The 21,163-nt window shown below is 31.8% G+C and overlaps 1 protein-coding gene and 1 non-coding gene across 2 annotated transcripts in view; both read left to right on the plus strand.

The window, feature by feature from the left end:
* Nucleotides 1-21,163, plus strand: part of LOC139863347 (G-type lectin S-receptor-like serine/threonine-protein kinase At4g27290) — a 32,973-nt gene that overhangs the window by 1,799 nt on the left and 10,011 nt on the right. The window contains exons 2-3 of the mRNA XM_071851984.1: nucleotides 5,588-5,825; nucleotides 5,942-6,092. Of these exons, the coding sequence (XP_071708085.1) occupies nucleotides 5,588-5,825; nucleotides 5,942-6,092 (389 nt within the window). The remainder of the gene's footprint in view (nucleotides 1-5,587; nucleotides 5,826-5,941; nucleotides 6,093-21,163) is intronic.
* Nucleotides 1,471-1,577, plus strand: LOC139865401 (small nucleolar RNA R71). Its single transcript, XR_011764923.1, has one exon. It is a non-coding gene; the product is annotated as a small nucleolar RNA R71 (small nucleolar RNA).

Below are 21,163 nucleotides of genomic sequence, written 5' to 3' on the forward strand. Positions count from 1 at the left end.
TCACCATCACTAAGTGTCATTCTACCCTTTCTTACATCAAATAATGTCCCGGTGGATGCTAAGAATGGTCGACCTAAAATTAGAGGAATGTTTGAGTCCTCTTCTATGTCAATGACAATAAATTCGACTAGAAAGGTTAAATTACCTACTTGAACGGGTAGGTTGTCAGCAATTCCAACTGGGTGCCTAATGGTTTGATCAAAGAGTCGAACACTCAACTACGTTGGACTTAACTCACCTACTCCTAATCTCTTATATAATGAAAGAGGCATAACACTCACACTCGTACCTAAATCTGCTAGTGCATCATACATGACACAATCACTAAGTAGACAAGGAACAATAAATTCACCCGAATCACCCAACCTGGGTGGAAGTTTTGGTGGAACTATCTTCACCGGGTTTATTTTTACGGTTTTTGTTTCTTGCACCTTCTTATTCTTCTTCTTCTTTCTAATGGTATCACAAACTTTATTACCTATTACTTGCTCATACTCAACTCCTTTTCTTGGAAACAGGATGGGTGATCTGTATGGTGCCACCACTGACTTTACATACTCGGGTGGTGGTGGTGGTGTAACTTCTTCAATGTTACTCACATCTAAAACCTTCCCATCTTCTGGTGCTGATTTTTCAGAATTTGTTGATACCATGTTAACGTTTTCATTCCGAGGATTTACTTCAGTATTACTCGGTAGCTTTCCTTGTTCCCTCTCACTCATCATGCTAGCAAGAGTACCTACGTGTTTTTCTAGATTCAGAATGGAAGCTTGTTGAGTTCTTAATGACTGATCAAACCTCTCATTTGTTTGGGTTTGAGATGTAATAAATTGTGTTTGAGATTCTATTAGCTTTGCCATCATTTCTTCCAGATTTGGCTTTTTCTCTTTGGTTTGTTGTGGTGGTTTATACAAGCTAGGTCTTTGTTGCTTGAAAGTGTTGTTTTGAGTTGGTTGGTTATTCGGACCTTGTTGGTTGTACGAGTTATTGTTGAGTCCATTTGGATTGTAAATAATGTTTTGATTTCGATTGAAGTTTGGCTTTGGCGGTTGATAATTATTTTGATAATTATTTCCCGGCCTTTGGTTCATGTAGGAAACATTCTCTCGTTGTTCCATGGTTTGTTCAATGTGACAATCTTTCGTTAAGTGTGTTCCACCACATTTCTCACAACTGATTCGTATTGCGTGAATATCTTTAGTCATTTTTTCCATTCGTCTCTCGAAAGCATCTATTTTTGCGGAAACGGAATCAGAGTCATGGCTAGAATCAGCTCTAGCAGCTTTAGATGAACGAAAAATATCTTTTTCTTGGTGCCACTCATGTGAGTGGGATGCTGTGTTATCAATGATTTTGTGAGTTTCGGTTGCGGTTTTCTTCATAATGGAACCACCAGCTGCTGTGTCGATGTCTTTTCGTGTAGCAACGTCGACACCTTAGTAGAATATTTGTACTATTTGATAAGTGTCTAAACCATGCTGAGGACATCCTCTCAACAAATTTCCGAATCTTGTCCACGCCTCATATAATGTTTCATTTGGCTTTTGCGTGAACGTAACAATTTCTCCTTGAAGTCTCACGGCTTTAGATGCCGGAAAGAATCTTTTAAGAAAATTTTCAACTAAGACATCCCATGTGTCAATCGCTCCTTCAGGTAACGATTCTAACCAATCTTTGGCTTCTCCCTTTAAAGTCCAGGGAAACAACATGAGATAGATCTGTTCATCCTCAACTTCTCTGATTTTGAATAGAGTACAGATCCTATTAAAGGTTCGAAGATGTTCGTTTGGATCTTATTTTGGCATACCACTATATTGGCATTGATTAGTTACCATGTGTAGGATCTGTCCTTCGATTTCATAATCTGGTGCATTAATGTCTGGTTGAATAATGGCATGTCCTTGGCCAGTGCGCATGGCTCTCATTCGGTCTTCCATACTTTGAGGTTTCGTTACTTCCATAATTGAATTTGTTGAACAAGAATCACTAGAGAATTCTGATTTAACGGTTTGTGGTTCAGGAGGAATGATTAGTGGTTCAGGATCTTGAAATTGTCCTTGAATATCCTCCGGGTTCTTAATTGTGAAGTCGGGTTCAAAAGATGGATTATCGAAAATTTGAGTTGAAGTACTTGTTCGACTAGATGATGATTCTAAAGAAAAATCAACGGCGACAATATTGGCTAGATGTCTTGATCGAGTTACAGGTGGTGAACGTATGAAAGGTGGTGAACGTTTTGCTCGGTGCATTCACTGAATATCCTATTAGTTATAAAAATAAAAATTATATAAGTTATCAAATTAATATACTTTTCTGATTTTGCCCACGTTTCGAATAGCCAATAGATGCAGCAGGTAGCCAGGACCCTTTAAATCGGAAGCCCACAACTCGCCACTAACAAATCCAACTATTACTACGAACCAGAAAATTTGAATGTCTATCAATTTAATTGCTTACAATAATTTTTCGTTGAAATTTAAAGAAAATAAAAAAAATTCTATGTCCTAAAAACTAGAGCATAGAAATAGAAAAGAAAAAGAAACGCGTCGAAAAACGTCGAAAAAAATAAAAACAAGAAAGAAAAACGTCAAAACTTAAAAGTCTAAAAACCAAATCTAAAATGTTGCGCCTAAAGGTATTAATTCTTAAAAGGAATTCTATTTCGAAAACGAAAATACTTAATTTAGGCACTAAAATATATAAACAGCGTCGCAAAATTCTAAAGCGCCTAAATCTTAATTCTAAAGAAAAAGCACTTAAGGGATTTTACAGCAAAGTCTTAAAATCTAGAAGTATAAAATTAACTACGGCAAAAACTATAACTTAAAACTATATATTACGAACGACAAATTATAAAAACTACGAATAAACGATAAAAAGATACAAAATATAAAATAAATTGACAAAAATACAAATTTTATAAAAATATTATTTTTATATTATATTTTATAAAAGTATTAATCTATATATTTAATAATAATATTTAAACTTAAAATAACAAATTATATATTTAAACTAGAAATATAAATATGTTAAATAAATAAAACCCTAATTAAGTTAAATAATAATTAAAATATAAAAACCCTTACGCGTAACTAATTGTACGAGGTATGTGGCCTGCCAGCTGATTTCATACGACCGCATGAAATTTTCTCTTCTGTGTCATGCGATCGTATGGCCCAGTAATCCAGAACTGATTCGGACTTCTAAACTGACTCGGCCCAATCATAATTATATTATTTTTTCTGAATTTAATTTTACAAAATATTATAAATTATTTATATAAATTAAAATATAAACTTATAATTTAAAATCTAAAAATAAAAATACTTTTTAAATTTATAAATAAAGTTCTTAATATATATATATATATATATATATATATATATATATATATATATATATATATATATATATATATATATATATATATATATATATAAATTTTTTAACACTTATTATAAATACAAAATATTTTACGAAATAAGAAATAATATATTTTTACAAAAATATGGTTTTAATAAAATATAGCATTTTTCACCGAGTCCCCGGCAGCGGCGCCAAAAACTTGATGATGCAGCGGAGGCGTATTAAATACTATTATTGTTTACTACGAAATACGACGAAATATTACAAAAGTTTTATTAATTTACGGATGGGATATACCTAAACCTTGCTACAATACTATAGGTAGTGTACCTAATCGTAGAGTAGTGTAGTTTTTAGTAAGTCCGGTTCGTTCCACATGGAGCTAGTGATTACGTACTATATTTTTAACAACTATATTTATATAAATATATCAATATATATATATATATATATATATATATATATATATATATATATATATATATATATATATATATATATATATATATATATATATATTAGTAATATAGTAGTATTATTATTATTATAAAGGGGGTTTTTACCGTTTAATGACCGGTTTGTCGATTTTATATTTTAAGCGTAAAGATGAATGACAATAATTAAAGTGCGTAAAATAAATGACAAAATTTAAATGACGATAGTACGATGAGAAATACAATAAAAGTATTATGCTTATTTAAACTTCCGTAATCATGATGTTTGACGTTTTGATTTTAATTTATTACTCTGGGTTAATTATCCTTTGTCCTGAATTATTTGATACCTATCTGGATTTTGCCCATAATAGTCCATCGGTCATAATTATAAAATGCTCGTCAAATTAACCTTATTCCTGAAGTCAAATATTCCAACTAATTAGGGATTCGAACTGTAACAAGGTTTTAATACTTTGTTAATAATTACACCAGGTTATCGACTGCATGTAATCTAAGGTTTTAATACTTTATTAACAATTACACCAATTACCCTTGTATGTAATCCACCCCTATTATAATTAGTCCATGATACATTAATTTATTCACTTAGCCATAATGAATAATAAATTACCCAATCCAATTGATTAAATTAAATGATTTGTAAAAGATGTCATATAAACGTCACTAAATAGGACACGCATAATCATTTAATAATTATTAGATTAACTAAATTGAAGATAGGTTCGATAGATTCCAATGAGTTGTCATTCAATTAGACAATACCCCCCATCTATTAATAGTCCATAGTCCAATGTTCACAAGTGTCGGTCTTTTGTCCAATCCCTAATTATGGTACAAAATCCAATAACCCCGTCTTAATATTTAGCCCAACATCACGATTACTTCGGCTCAAATAAGCATAATAATAACTTAGTTACGAGACATTAATTTAAAAAGGAAGAACATAGCTTACAGTGATTATTTATCGCGTAGCGTTACATGAACAGAGTTCCGACTTTAAAACCCGTAAAACATTTCTTACAATAACCCAACTAAACCATAACTTTATTATTAAAATCAACTTAAATAAAATTATAATATAAATATATATATTTAGAATCAGAGAGTAAGATAGATGATGGTGTAATTCATCGAGCAGACTGCATCGCCTTTTATAGGCATATTTCGAATCACTGTAGCCCATGCGATCGCATGGGCTTAAAGTGCTTTTGCCATGCGATCGCATGGCCGCCTTGGCCAGCTCACAATCTTTTGTTTTCTTCTTTGTCGACGTATTTATTTAATATATATATAATTTATATAATTTATATTAATTATATATATATTATATTATATTCTTGTGCATAGTTGACTCGTAATTTTAGGTCCGTTGTCTCGCGCGTTGATGCTCGGTTTATGTCTCGATTCCGGATTTTCGAACGTTCTTTCGTACGCGTAGATATCTTGTACTTTGCGTTTTGCAATTTGTAATTTGCACAAAAAATTATTTTCCTTAACTCACAAAATCCGCACAAGTCTTTAACTCACTTTTAGTGGCACTTTTGAGTGCACTATGGCTTTAGTGGCACTTTTTCTTCAATTCTTTAATCTTCGTGCTTCGTCTTCTCATTTATTTATTTAAACGATTACAACTTAAAAATATAATAATTACAACTAAAAACTTTACATATTGGGATGATAATGCAACTAAATATATGTTCATTTGGAGCACTATCAATATATTTAAATGTTTTCTTTTACTAAAATTTTACATCGGACAGAGAATGTGAGAAGTTTAACGTTAGATTGGTCTGCTCGTTATCACACCATCCATGGGATTGCTCGAGGGCTTCTTTATCTTCATCAAGATTCACGATTTGAGATTGTTCATCAAGATCTTAAAGCTAGCAACATTTTATTAGACGTGGACTTGAACCCAAAGATATCTGACTTTGGTCTAGAAGGAATGTTTAGAGAACATGAGAACGAAGCAATTACGAGCAATGTGGTCGGAACATTGTAAAAAGAACTTCAGTTTATCAAGAATGTTTATAACACTTTTTATATATTTGTCGCATTTCTTGTCATTTACGGATTAATATTTAATTTAATTTAATTTTATTACCTTGTTATAGGGGATATATATCGTCGGAGTATGATGTAGACAGGACTTTTTCAAAAAAATCATATGTGTATAGTTTTAGAGTTCTTGTTCTGGAAATTGTAAGCGGAAAGATAAACAGAGGATTCACTCGTGAAAGTGGAAGTAACAACCTTCTTGCACATGTAAGTTCCACAACTATAAAACTAACTTCGTACAATTTAGAGGTGTTGATCGTTTGGTTTTCAATATTTCCAGTTTATTTAGTTTGTTCAGTTTTAAATATTTTTAGAGCAAAACTGAAGAATCGAACCGAAAGCGAATTTAAATATCGAAACCCACCAGGAATTCGGTTCTATATTGATTAATAGAGAAAAACTAAAAAGTAAATATTTTAACCAATTAATCATGAAAAATCATTTTTGAAATCGACTTTCTTTTAACCCCAAGGGGTGGTCAAGTGGTTAAGTCCATGGAAATCTCCAAAGAAGACCAAGGTTCAATTCCCGCTAGCTACACTTTGGGGGGCTTGCCTTTCCAAAAAAAATCGACTTTCTTTTATATCTTTATACTAGTGAAATGATATGTGAACGGGTTTGTTTAAATAAAGTAGTTTAATGATATGTTTTAGGTATTAAGTGAATGTACATGTTAAAGTCATTTAGTTTAATGATTCGTGGAAGCACAGATCATCTTTCAATTTTCATCACAATTACTATTTTTCTTGTCACAAAAACAAACATTACATCCTTTTATTCAGACATGTATTTCGCATACATATGTAATGTAATTAATCCCATAAAGAGAACTCATATTTGAATAATAATAATAATAATATAATAATAATAATAATAATAATAATAATAATAATAATAATAATAATAATAATAATAATAATAATAATAATAATAATAATAATAATAATAATAATAATGATGATAATAATGATGATAATAATAATAATTATTATTATTATTATTATTATTATTATAATTATAATTATAATAAAGGTTTGTTTAAAAATTGAGTATTTATATTTTTAATAATAATTATTAGTAATTAGTAATATAACGACCCTCACTTTTCCACTTCTAGATTTACTAGATTGCCTTTAGGACTTTTTGTGTACTTTTTTTAAGTGTAAAACTTACTTGAACAAAACGTTGACCGAATAGTAAACTTTTAGTCGACATTTCCTGTTCAGTAAAGTTATACATTTCTGTTATATTATAACTATTAAACTACAAGTAAATAAATAAAAGTGTGTCATTTTATAAACTATAAAATAATGGGGAAACAATTAAAATTAAATAAAGTAGTAGATCTAATTTAATAAAATTAATGATACTTATCTAAGACAATATCTATAAAAAAAATTAAATATATAAATTCGAAAAAAAATATTTTTTTAGTAATTAAATAAATCCAAAATTTAAAAGCAAAATACAAATTTAAAGGATAAATGATAACTCCTAATCCTAATCTAATCACCACCTCCTCAATTCTAATCCTAATTTGAACACAATCGTAATCCTTTTCTAAGCTTATCACTTAGGAATCCTAATGTGATTATGCTTCTAATTGTTGCACTATATAAACAACCACCTAGCTCTTACAATGTGCATCACCAAAAATCACTTGAAATCTCCTCTATTTTCTTCTCTTTTTGGTCGACAGTTACATCCCCATCACCACCACTTTTTTGGCCGACCAAACCACCACCTCCAACAGCCCATCGCCACCCTACTGCAGCCTGTTCTTGCAGCCTCCCACCGCCACCCGTTTCTGCAGCCCAATTCGACACCCCTCTGCTGCGTTTTACTGTAGCCTGTCGCTACCTAAATTGCATCCATCTCTGCTGGTGTGTTCGACCACTAAACCCGCCCAAAATAGCCCCTAAAATCGTCCCTGCAGTCACCATTTTTGCTGCTGCTGTCCGCCGTGAAAACACCCTCAAACCGCCACTTTTTGGAGTTTCTTCGTCACTGTTTAGTTGTTGCTTCTGTACGGATCCACCACCACCATCAAACACCACTTTTTCCTTGTTAAATAACACTTGAGGTATGTAACGACCCGGGAATTTTCGATCAAATTTAAACTTAATCTTTATATATTTCCGACACGATAAGCAAAGTCTGTAATGTTGAGTCTCAAAAAGTTTGAACTGTTTCATATATCAAATTACCCTTTGACTGTTCTCGACGATTCACGAACCACAAAAATTGTAAATAGATACATATATATATATATATATATATATATATAATTTGAATTATTAATTGATTTATTATATGATTTAATTGTTGAAAATAAATATGTAAAATAAATGTGCGATGTAAAAAAAATTATTATTATAAATATATAGATATATATGAATATATAAATATGTATATAAATACTACTTATAAATATATAAAATTATATTAAATCTAATTGTTTAAAAGTATATAATATATTTATTTGAGTAGATAAACTTTCTATTTAAAAATGTTATATATAGAAAGAGAATATATTAAAAATGAATGATTTCGAGCTTAAATAGTAAACGTCGGTAAGACTCGGTTGACGTTTCGTTAGGTTTAATATAGATATATTACATGTTCATGAAGAACTAAAATAAAAGTTGAACTGTAAATCGATTACGAAGATATTAGATTTGTTAAAAAATATTTTTACCTTTTTAAGTTAAAATATTAGTACTCCGTACATATAAATTGGAACAGAAAATAAATAATTATTGAACCTTTTTTATCAGGTTTCAAACAGGTAATGAGTGAAATAATTAAATATGCTTAATCTAAAAAAATTAGGATTTTTAGGGACACTTTATACGTTAACTGTTTAGCAATGGACACGATATGTGAACTAATAATAAGTTAAAACACTGGCGGCTATACTGTGTATCAATCAATCAATTTACTGTGCTTTTGTTGAAATTTTAGAATCATTATCTTATGATTATTTATTATTATTATTTATTATTATTATTAATTAATATTATAATAATATGCTTATATTTATATGTATATGTATATGACATATACACTCACACACGAGTACATAACTCACATCTTCTCCGGTCATCCTCACGAACCACCACCGGTTACACCGGAGCACCACATCAACAGCACGAACCATCATCATCATCGTACTATCACCACCCTAACCCTCACCATAGTAAACCACCTTACCCCTTCTCCTCCATCTTCTTGTTTATCCTTTCTTATTTTTTTTTTTTTGTGATCACCGAGAACCCATGTAACCATGACCGAAAACAGCTACCATCATTAAGTCACCACCAAACAGCTCCTATATCTTGCAAATTGAATGTTACTATTACATTTTCAGTTTCCATCGTGGATCACCATGAAAACCTAATCACAACCACTGCCGCTATTATTTCTGTGTTTACTCGATTTATTTATTTTTTTTCTCAGCCAACAGCAGCCTGTGCTGCTATTTTTTTTTTTATTCTTTCTGTTTTACAATATTGTTTTAACTGCGAAACTTATGTTAATTATTCTGATAAAAAAAACGATGATGTTGATACATGTATGTTAATGGTGATTATGATATGATGAGAATGACGATGTAAATAATATTGATGATGATGTTCACATTGATGATGATGATGTTAGAAGGAGGAGGAAGATTATGGTGATTAACGAAAACAAACACGATGAAGGATTAAGAAGATGATGATACGTATGATAGAGAGGAACGGTGATGATGAGAAAGAAGAAGGACACAGGAGAAATTAAGAGGTGAAAGAAATTAAAAATGTAATTACAACAGATAATAATGAATAGATCGATGGTTGGGTGTTGTGTTATTGAACGATAGGTCTTGAGTTCGAATCCCTGCTCATACAGTTATTTTTTTTCCTTTTTCATCTAATAAATAGATCAGACAGGCTATGTGTTGGGAATAATTATTGGGCTGTGATTTAGTAGATTGGGCTGAGAACCTTCCATTTCCTGATTGGGCCGAAATGAAAGGATTATATAGACTTAATTAAGATGTAAATCAGAAAAACTGAATAGAGCACATGGTTTGGGGGAGACGTTAGAAAGCGGGAGATCATGGGTTCGAGTCCTGTTGTTGTCATTCTTTTTGGAAAACATTTAAGGTAGCCTCCTTATTATTATTATCATTAATATTATTATTTTTATTATTATTATGATTATTATTATTATTAGGTTTATTATTAGTAATTGTTATTATTACAGGTGTTATTATTATTATTGATATTAGTGTTATTACTATGGTGTTAATATTTTTATTATTATTATTATTATTATTATTATTATTATTATTATTATTATTATTATTATTAGTGACATTATTATTATTTTTTATCATTATTAAATATTAGTTTATCATAAAAATTACCATTATCATTACTATTATTACTACCTTTAAGATGATTATTAGTTATTAATATTATTATCGTTATAGTAATATTACAACTTATCATTTATCAGAATTATATTATAAAATAAATATTAAATATATAAAAGTATATCTAATACCTATAACCTAACTTTATTTTTGTAATAAGTAAGATAGATAAAATAAATACATTTAAGATACTAATGGAACACAAATTATTAAAGTAACAGATATATCACTAATAATAAATAAAGTTGTTCGATTATCATTACATATGTTAATATACATAATTGAATATAGGTTCGTGAATCCGAGGCCAACTCTACACTTGTCAATATCGTCATATGTATTTTTACTACAAAATACATTAGGTGAGTTTCATTTGCTCCCTTTTACTCTTTACGTTTTTGGGCTGAGAATACATGCAAATGCTTTATTAACTGTTTTACAATATTTATATGCGTGAGTTTCATTTGCTCCCTTTTACTCATTATTACATTTTTGGGCTGAGAATACATGCAATGCTTTAATAACTGTTTTACAATATTTATATGCGTGAGTTTCATTTGCTCCCTATTTAAATGCTTTGCAATATATATTTTTGGGACTGAGAATACATGCGCTGCTTTTATAACTGTTTTACGAAATAGACACAAGTACTTAAAACCACATTCTATGGCTGGATTATTAAACCGAATATGCCTCTTTTTAGTCTGGTAATCTAAGAATTAGGGAACAGACACCCTAATTGATGCGAATCCTAAAGATAGATCTATCGGGCCCAACAAGTCCCATCCAAAGTACCGGATGCTTTAGTACTTCGAAATTTATATCATGTCCGAAGGAGGATCCCGGAATGATGGGGATATTCTTATATGCATATTGTGAATGTCGGTTACCAGGTGTTCAATCCATATGAATGATATTTTGTCTCTATGCATGGGACGTATGTTTATGAGAAATGGAAATATGAAATCTTGTGGTCTATTAAAATAATGAAAATGATTATTTGTGTTAAACTAATGAACTCACCAACCTTTTGGTTGACACTTGAAAGCATGTTTATTCTCAGGTACGAAAGAAATCTTCCGCTGTGCATTTGTTCATTTTAGAAACATTACTTGGAGTCATTCATGGCATATTTCAAAAGACGTTGCATTCGAGTCGTCGAGTTCATCAAGATTATTATTAAGTCAATTATAGTCGGATATATTCTGAAATGGTATGCATGCCATTAATTTTCATTGTAAAGAAAGATTGTCTTTTAAAATTGAATGCAATGTTTGTAAAATGTATCATATAGAGGTCAAATACCTCGCGATGTAATCAACTGTTGTGAATCGTTTATAATCGATATGGACTTCATCCGGATGGATTAGAACGGGTCTCTACAGTTGGTATCAGAGCGGTGGTCTTAGCGAACCAGGTCTGCATTAGTGTGTCTAACTGATAAGTCGTTAGGATGCATTAGTGAGTCTGGACTCCGACCGTGTCGGCATGTCAAAAGTTTTGCTTATCATTTCGTGTCGAAAATTTCCTGCTTATCATTCTTAGGGAATCACTTACTTATCATTCTTAATCTAGACATGTCTTACTGCCTCTATTGCATAGACATTGTATAGATAAATTCATATCTTAGCGTATCTGTTATTGTTACCTTTGCCTGACAGCCCCCGTAGATTCCTCTGTAACATATGGGATTTTAGTATTGTATATGCATATGTGAATTTTGTATTGTAGGGTACTAATCTACATCCTATAACCTGTTTCTTATCGAAAATACTTCATCTGATCGTACGAGATGAATCCCTCAACCAGTTCGAGTCCCTCATATTTCGATAGCTAATCCGATAGTTATTCCGACAGCTATTCCGACATGGATGTTCACCTAAGCTCCGGAGGCAACGTCACCATAATGAATGAACCAACCAATCAATCATCCCCAATTCATCTGATGGGTTCGTAGTCGACTTAACCGATGGAGACAAGAGGAAGGCGATCCTTTCCACCCACCAATCGAATTTACCTCTTGACAATGAACCTGAAGCACTTACCGGCAAACCAGTCTGAAACACCATTTTCACCCCCATTTCCCGAATATCTCACCACGATTATATTCTATCTAAAATTCTAAACCTTATTCATCCACTTGTATCGACCGACAATCATCCCAGAATAATAGAAGAAGTCAACGAACTTCGCGCTCGAGTAATCAATCTGGAGAATATGGTACAAAAATTACCAGCTTTAGCAACATCACCAGCACCAATAGTATCATCAATAACAACACCAGTACCATCAACAACCCATGCCTCAACGTCTCATTCTATACCTTGAGTACAATCATCGTTATACGTATCGTTCTACATCATTTATCTTCGTTCGACATGGCGATTATGTAATCTCTAATGTTTTAGAGATTATATATTCTTGTTCCAACTGTAAATCAAATGAGTTTAATATTATATTGACTCATTAAATCCATGGTTACATCTGAAGAAAATATATATGTAAGTATATTTTCATAAAGATTGTAATTAAAAAAAAATTGTACAAACTGTTAATGGTGAAAATATTTTTAACCGGTAGGTAATACCCGAGAAATATTCAGATTTCACATTAACAAGTTACACTGTACATTCTTCAATTCAGATTCAGCACTCATTAACAACACTGCTCAAACTCACGTATATACATATCCGTTCACCAAAGAGCAACTATTTTTATCCAAGTTCAATTTCATATTTGGATTTTGACCTATCAGAATCCAACAAGTGGCATAATGAAGAAAACATTTGACGGAATAAAATTTGTTAGAAACAAATAAATTAACTATGAGAAAATTTTGTTAAGAATCCACGCTAACAAAATCCTAGCTAACTGTTCCTAGCTAAATGATTACATTTTATTTATCGCAGTTTATTTATCGCAATTTAATTATCGCAATTTTATTTATCGTCATTTAATTTCTGTTATTTACTTTACGCACTTTATTTATCGTCATTTAAATTCTGTTATTTATTTTATGCACTTTAAATGTCGGGACACGTATACAAGGTTTTGACATATCATATCGACCCATCTATATATATTATTTGGAATAACCATATACACTCTATATGCAGTAATGTGGGAGTTAGCTATACAGGGTTGAGGTTGATTCTATAATAATATATGTACTTTGAGTTGTGATCGAGTCTGAGACATGTACACGGGTCACGATACGTATTAATTAATTCAAATATAATATATTAAACTATAAATGAATTATTGAACTGCTAACTGTGGACTATCGACTGAGGATTATCAACTTTGGACAATTAAAATAAATTAAAATATTGATTATAACATATGAAACTAAACATCTCTTCAAGTTTGCCACTTGATTTCATCTTAAACCTCATTTGTATCCTGACGATTACAATCGGTGTTCAAACCTTTCATGATTCTTGAAAACACCTCAATTGAGAGGATGAACCAACCACACTTCACATACGAAAGGAAAGATTAATGCATATAGCTATGCATCTGAAAAACTCTCGGAAACTGAGTAAATGATTAAACGTAACCTTTCTAATTCCTTTAGTGTTATTATTACCGAATATAATTTTGCAATCTCTTTCTAAATTAGCCAATTTTGTCACAGCTCCAGCAAGTCAACTTTGACTTTTCATTCGAAACAACCTTATTATTGCCTTGATATATATGGGTGCTCTTTTATTGTTACCAAGGAACTTTTTATATTCTACCATGTTACCAACAGATGTACCAGCAACCTCGTCGCTCCTTGGTTTAAATCTCTCCAATAAATCACTAAATTTATCGATTGAAGTCTCATCATGTACTCATCCGCACCTTGTAACGAGAATTGCCGTACCAAATACCGAGAATCAGCAATCAGTATTTTGAAATCTCGCAGCATGTCTACATCAACAGTTATATGCAAACATATATCATTTATCTCTTAGAATTATGATCTTCCATTCTGAAATTCTGAAAAAACTGAAATACAGCAGCACAAACTGTATACGACCTTAACTGTCGAAAATTTGATGATAAAGAATGGAGTTTTGGAAACACTCAATAGAAAATTTAGTACCGAAAAGCGGGTTATGTGAAACTATGAAGGAAGCCGTGGACAAATCACAAAGAATAAGTTTGACTTCAAAGAATCCAAATGATTCTGTTTCTGATGAAATCCTTAGCGAATACCTTGCTCCTGACTCCAAACTCTCGCGGATAGATTTTCTTCACCATCCTTCGATATTAGAAATTCCAAGATATCATCGTATCTTTCATTATAAATATCCTCCATATTTCTGAAGATATTTTCATAACTATTCTTATCTGAAATCATTAATCTCCTCATGATATAAGTGTTACATCATATAGAAACTGTTAGTTTCTATATTCTGTAAACTTTCTAGCTTAAAATATGAATGTTATTGAAGTAATGTTGGGAACTGATCCATGAGTTAGTATAATATAATGACACTTGATCAACGTGATTATATTACAATAAGTCATGCTGAGTTTCTAAATGGAACATGATGTTTCACAGATTATGACGTCATCATGTGTCATGTTACATAACTCTTTCATTCTGATTAACTTCTGAACATATCAAGAAAATATATTCTTGATAGTTCTATTCTCAATGATTCTGGTAATTTGACGAATCAAATTGTGCTATTACGTTCTTTCTTGATTATAACATTAAATTCATTTGACACTCCATACTTACAAATTCTGGACAATTACTCGTTTTACTAGAGATCAAGAGGAGATTAAAAAGACAAAGAGCTCCGAAACCTAAGGGAAGATATAAAACTCGACAACAACACTGAAATTACAATAATAAAAAATTAAAACATCACGACAATTAAAATTTAAAAGATTACGACAATTAATCTAAAAATACAAACTACTTGTCACCGTCGTTGTCATCTGCGATGTAGCGTTCACCAGTCATTTCATCATCTGTGAGTTACTCTGGAGACATCGGTATTTCTCTTACTGCTTCAGCTGATTCATCGAGGTAACGATAACCCAACGTCTCTTCATCTTCAAGAACCACATACAGAGAAATGCGTTTACCGCGATCTTCAATGGTATCTTTTATAAAGTACCATTGATCATCGGTACACAGAAAACTTGCCCTACAATCCACATCATAATCGTCTTTATAAAAGAACACAGACGTGAATTCACACGGAACTTTTTCCTTCAAAAAGGATATCAAGTCTTGTAAACCAACATCACGAATGTCGATATCTTCAAACGAAATACTATCGCCCCACTTGTTTTCCTTCATTTGATTACGAAAATCACCTCCGTAATGAACATCGAATGAAACAATCATTGGGGGAAGTGTTAGCATTTTGCAGTTTGGGAGTGTTTGATTTTGATTTTGAGAGAGGTGGAAATATAAAAGAAATATATGTTTGAGTGTATAAAATGAAGTATATGGTTGGTGTTTATATAATGTAAAAGTGGCCGTTGGGATAGCCGTTGGGATTTTTTTTTTTTTTTTTTTTTATAAACGGTTAAAAATTTGGGCGAGTTTTTGGGCGGAGATGGACAATGTCGTTGGGACCTCTCTTATGATAGTTTCACTCATACTCATCGATTAATCGAATTGTTTTATCCATATTACTCAATGATGATAAAACTCTAATTTTCAACTCATAATCGTCATGAAAACATTTTTATTGTTAGCCATGACCACCTCACTCAAATTTCGGGACGAAATTTCTTTAACGGGTAGGTACTGTGACGACCCGAGAATTTCTGACCAAATTTAAACTTAATCTTTATATATTTCCGACACGATAAGCAAAGTCTGTAATGTTGAGTCTCAAAAAGTTTGAACTGTTTCATATATCAAATTACCCTTTGACTGTTCTCGACGATTCACGAACCACAAAAATTGTAAATAGATACATATATATATAATTTGAATTATTAATTGATTTATTATATGATTTAATTGTTGAAAATAAATATGTAAAATAAATGTGCGATGTAAAAAAAATTATTATTATAAATATATAGATATATATGTATATATAAATATGTATATAAATACTACTTATAAATATATAAAATTATATTAAATCTAATTGTTTAAAAGTATATAATATATTTATTTGAGTAGATAAACTTGCTATTTAAAAATGTTATATGTAGAAAGAGAATATATTAAAAATGAATGATTTCGAGCTTAAATAGTAAACGTCAGTAAGACTCGGTTGACGTTTCGTTAGGTTTAATATAGATATATTACATGTTCATGAAGAACTAAAATAAAAGTTGAACTGTAAATCGATTACGAAGATATTAGATTTGTTAAAAAAATATTTTTACCTTTTTAAGTTAAAATATTAGTACTCTGTACATATAAATTGGAACAGAAAATAAATAATTATTGAACCTTTTTGATCAGGTTTCAAACAGGTAATGAGTGAAATAATTAAATATGCTTAATCTAAAAAAATTAGGATTTTTAGGGACACTTTATACGTTAACTGTTTAGCAATGGACACGATATGTGAACTAATAATAAGTTAAAACACTGGCGGCTATACTGTGTATCAATCAATCAATTTACTGTGCTTTTGTTGAAATTTTAGAATCATTATCTTATGATTATTTATTATTATTATTTATTATTATTATTAATTAATATTATAATAATATGCTTATATTTATATGTATATGTATATGACATATACACTCACACACGAGTACATAACTCACATCTTCTCCGGTCATCCTCACGAATCACCACCGGTTACACCGGAGCACCACATCAACAGCACGAACCATCATCATCATCGTACTACCACCACCCTAACCCTCACCATAGTAAACCACCTTACGCCTTCTCCTCCATCTTCTTGTTTATCCTTTCTTATTTTTTTTGTGATCACCGAGAACCCATGTAACCATGACCGAAAACAACTACCATCATTAAGTCACCACCAAAACAGCTCCTATATCTTGCAAATTGAATGTTACTGTTACATTTTCAGTTTCCATCGTGGATCACCATGAAAACCTAATCACAACCACTGCTGCTATTATTTCTGTGTTTACTCGATTTATTTATTTTTTTTCTCAGCCAACAGCAGCCTGTGCTGCTATTTTTTTTTTCTTCTTTCTGTTTTACAATATTGTTTTAACTGCGAAACTTATGTTAATTATTCTGATAAAAAAAAACGATGATGTTGATACATGTATGTTAATGGTGATTATGATATGATGAGAATGATGATGTAAATAATATTGATGATGATGTTCACATTGATGATGATGATGTTATAAGGAGGAGGAAGATTATGGTGATTAATGAAAACAAACATGATGAAGGATTAAGAAGATGATGATACGTATGATAGAGAGGAACGGTGATGATGAGAAAGAAGAAGGACACAGGAGAAATTACGAGGTGAAAGAAATTAAAAATGTAATTACAACAGATAATAATGAATAGATCGATGGTTGGGTGTTGTGTTATTGAACGATAGGTCTTGAGTTCGAATCCCTGCTCATACAGTTATTTTTTTTCCTTTTTCATCTAATAAATAGATCAGGCAGGCTATGTGTTGGGCCTAATTATTGGGCCGTGATTTAGTTGATTGGGCTGAGAACCTCCCATTTCCTGATTAGGCCGAAATGAAAGGATTATATAGACTTAGTTAAGATGTAAATCAGAAAAACTGAATAGAGCACATGGTTTGGGGGAGACGTTGGAAAGCGGGAGGTCATGGGTTCGAGTCCTGTTGTTGTCATTCTTTTCGGAAAACATTTAAGGTAGCCTCCTTATTATTATTATCATTAATATTATTATTTTTATTATTATTATGATTATTATTATTATTAGGTTTATTATTAGTAATTGTTATTATTACAGGTGTTATTATTATTATTGATATTAGTGTTATTACTATGGTGTTAATATTTTTATTATTATTATTATTATTATTATTATTATTATTATTATTATTATTATTATTATTATTATTATTATTATTATTATTATTATTATTATTATTATTATTATTATTAGTGACATTATTATTATTTTTTATCATTATTAAATATTAGTTTATCATAAAAATTACCATTATCATTACTATTATTACTACCTTTAAGATGATTATTAGTTATTAATATTATTATCGTTATAGTGATATTACAACTTATCATTTATCAGAATTATATTACCAAATAAATATTAAATATATAAAAGTATATCTAATACCTATAACCTAACTTTATTTTTGTAATAAGTAAGATAGATAAAATAAATACATTTAAGATACTGTAAGACCCGAATATTTATTTTGTATACTTGTTTATTAAAGGCATATGAGATCGGGCTTCGTTGAATATTTATATATATTAAAATTGGAAAAGAGCTGAATCTGTCAATATGCGCGCCGCGCTAAGCGGCCGCGCGCCGCGCAAACGCGCTGACAGAACCTATCTTGTTTTATTTATTTTAAATGAAGGGTATTTGGGTAATTTCACATGGGGCCGGATTTGTGGGCATTATCAGTTGGTTTAGATCCAACTTTGGATCATTTCACATCCATTCATCATCCTCATCCATTCTTAGAGAGAGAGAGAGAGTGGTCTAGAGAGAGATTTGAGGTTTTGGGGAAGAAGAAGCTCGAATCGATCAAAGTCTCGGGTTTTAAAGTTGTTCCTTTCGTTCTCGGCTACGCGGTGATAGTATTGGTAAGCTCAAACTCCGAATTTCATCTATTTGATTTGATATTCAAGTTAGGGTTTTGAGTTAATTTGTTGCAATACCCTTTTAGGTGATGAAATGGGTTTAGTGATGCTAGTAATCGGGTTTATTGTTAATTGTTGGTGGAGTTTGGGTTGGTGAACAATTGGCCATGTTTAGAACTTGAAATTTAGTTTAATCACTTTAGTTAGCGATTATGGAAGTATTGGAACCCATTGGAGGTTGTTTGGTTGACTAACTTTGACTTTGGGTCAAATTAGGGTTTGGTGGTGACTATGACCCGATTGGCGATTTAATGAGGTTTATAAACTTAAAATGGATTAAGTTGAAGTATAGAACCGAGTTAAATGTGTTTTGGTGTCAAAACTTGTAAAGGATGAGATTTTGACCTTTATGGGTCAAAATTAGGGTTTAAGTGTCAAAATGGGTATGACACGTGTTTAACACTTGAGTTCGGGTTTAATTGGCATATTATGACCATTCTCACTTGTGTTAGTGATTATTGGTTGGTTTGGGTACGGTTTGTGCTTGGAAGTGCATTTGGGTCGAAATGGCACTAAGTGACGAATTGGGTTAATTTGTGAATCCAATCTAATTGTGTTGTGGTATTTGTGATAATGGAATAGGTATTTTCCATTGGCGAGTTGCGGTTTACTTGGAAGCTTTCTTCAAGACTTCAAGTGAGTGATAATATCCTATATGCATATGTATGTGTAGGATGGGTGCAGGTCGGGTGAAGTGATTCTCGGTTATAGAGCTCACTTCACATATAGGTGGATTTGAAGGACTTGTGTATGAGTCCAATTGGCACGTTTGTGCGTCTTGGTTGACCATCTTTGGCGAAGTACACGTTTGTGTGCACGTTATCACACTTGGTTGTGATTTGGTTGTTATAACCCTAATGGCGAAGGGTTGATATGGTTGTGTGGTGGATTTTATAATCCCGTGACCGTGGGTTTTAGTATTGTGAAATGAATCTCGGGTAGTGCGGATTCATGGTGACTCGGGTTGTTCGGTCACCTTATTGGAGGTAATGAATCTCGGGTAGTGCGGATTCATGATGACTCGGGTTGTTCGGTCATCTTATGGTTGAGAAGTGAATTTCGGGTTGTGCGAATTCACAAGGCTCGGGTTGTTCGGCCAATGTTCGTGTGTTTGAGGTTAAGGGGTTAACCTTGTTCGTTTATATTGTTATATATATATTAATGTGTTGTTGTGTTGTAGCTAACCCTCCGGGTGTAGCTATTTGGCGATGTTTACTTTGTCGTTGATGGACTATCTTTTGTGTTGTATCTTTAGCTCGTTGCTTAGATCGTACGGTATGCTTAGTGTAGATGCTTTATACTTGGATGCCCCGGTATGCGGTATTTGTTTGTGTGGCGTATTCATTTTATACATATATATGTATGTAGTATGTTATCATTCACTAAGCATTAGCTTACCCTCTCGTTGTTGACTCTTTTTATAGATCGCATGCGGATATGGTGGCTCGGGTAAGCGCGAGGACTAGAAGACGTGCATAGTTGCTTTAGTGACTTGCTTTTGGATCATTTAGGATTGGGTAGCGTATCCCCAATCGCCATGCTCGGCTTTGTATTGCATTAAAGTCTTTTGGTCAAATATTGTATTTCGGTACTTAAGGTGGTAAAATGGGTCGTTGTGGGACCCGCTTCGTAAACTTAATTTTATTAATTAAACGTGTTAGTTTTATATGTATGAATTCATGGTTAAAAGCGTTTTGGCTAAAAACGTCGGGAACGGGTCAAACATTTTGGCATTTTAAGTAAAACGGGACAGCGGGCTGCCAGACAGGTTCTGCGCGCCGCGCAACCTGTTGGCGCGCCGCGCAACTGGGTCAGTCAGCAAAAAAAATTTTTTTGTCATGAAATTTAACGGGGTTTTATACGCGGTATGGTTTGGGTTGTTACAAGTGGTATCAGAGCATGGTCTAAGGGATTTAGGTGACTTGAGATAAGTGCCTAGACTTAGACTTTTGTGTGCGCGTAATTTGTTGCGGGACTTGTAGGATTTCGGGTCAGGAACGGGTTTAGTTAGTGCCTTGTTTATAGGTTGACTAACGTTTATATTAGTAATGCTTATATTATT

This window comes from Rutidosis leptorrhynchoides, chromosome 8 (assembly GCF_046630445.1).
Source record: "Rutidosis leptorrhynchoides isolate AG116_Rl617_1_P2 chromosome 8, CSIRO_AGI_Rlap_v1, whole genome shotgun sequence".
Lineage (NCBI taxonomy): Eukaryota > Viridiplantae > Streptophyta > Magnoliopsida > Asterales > Asteraceae > Rutidosis > Rutidosis leptorrhynchoides.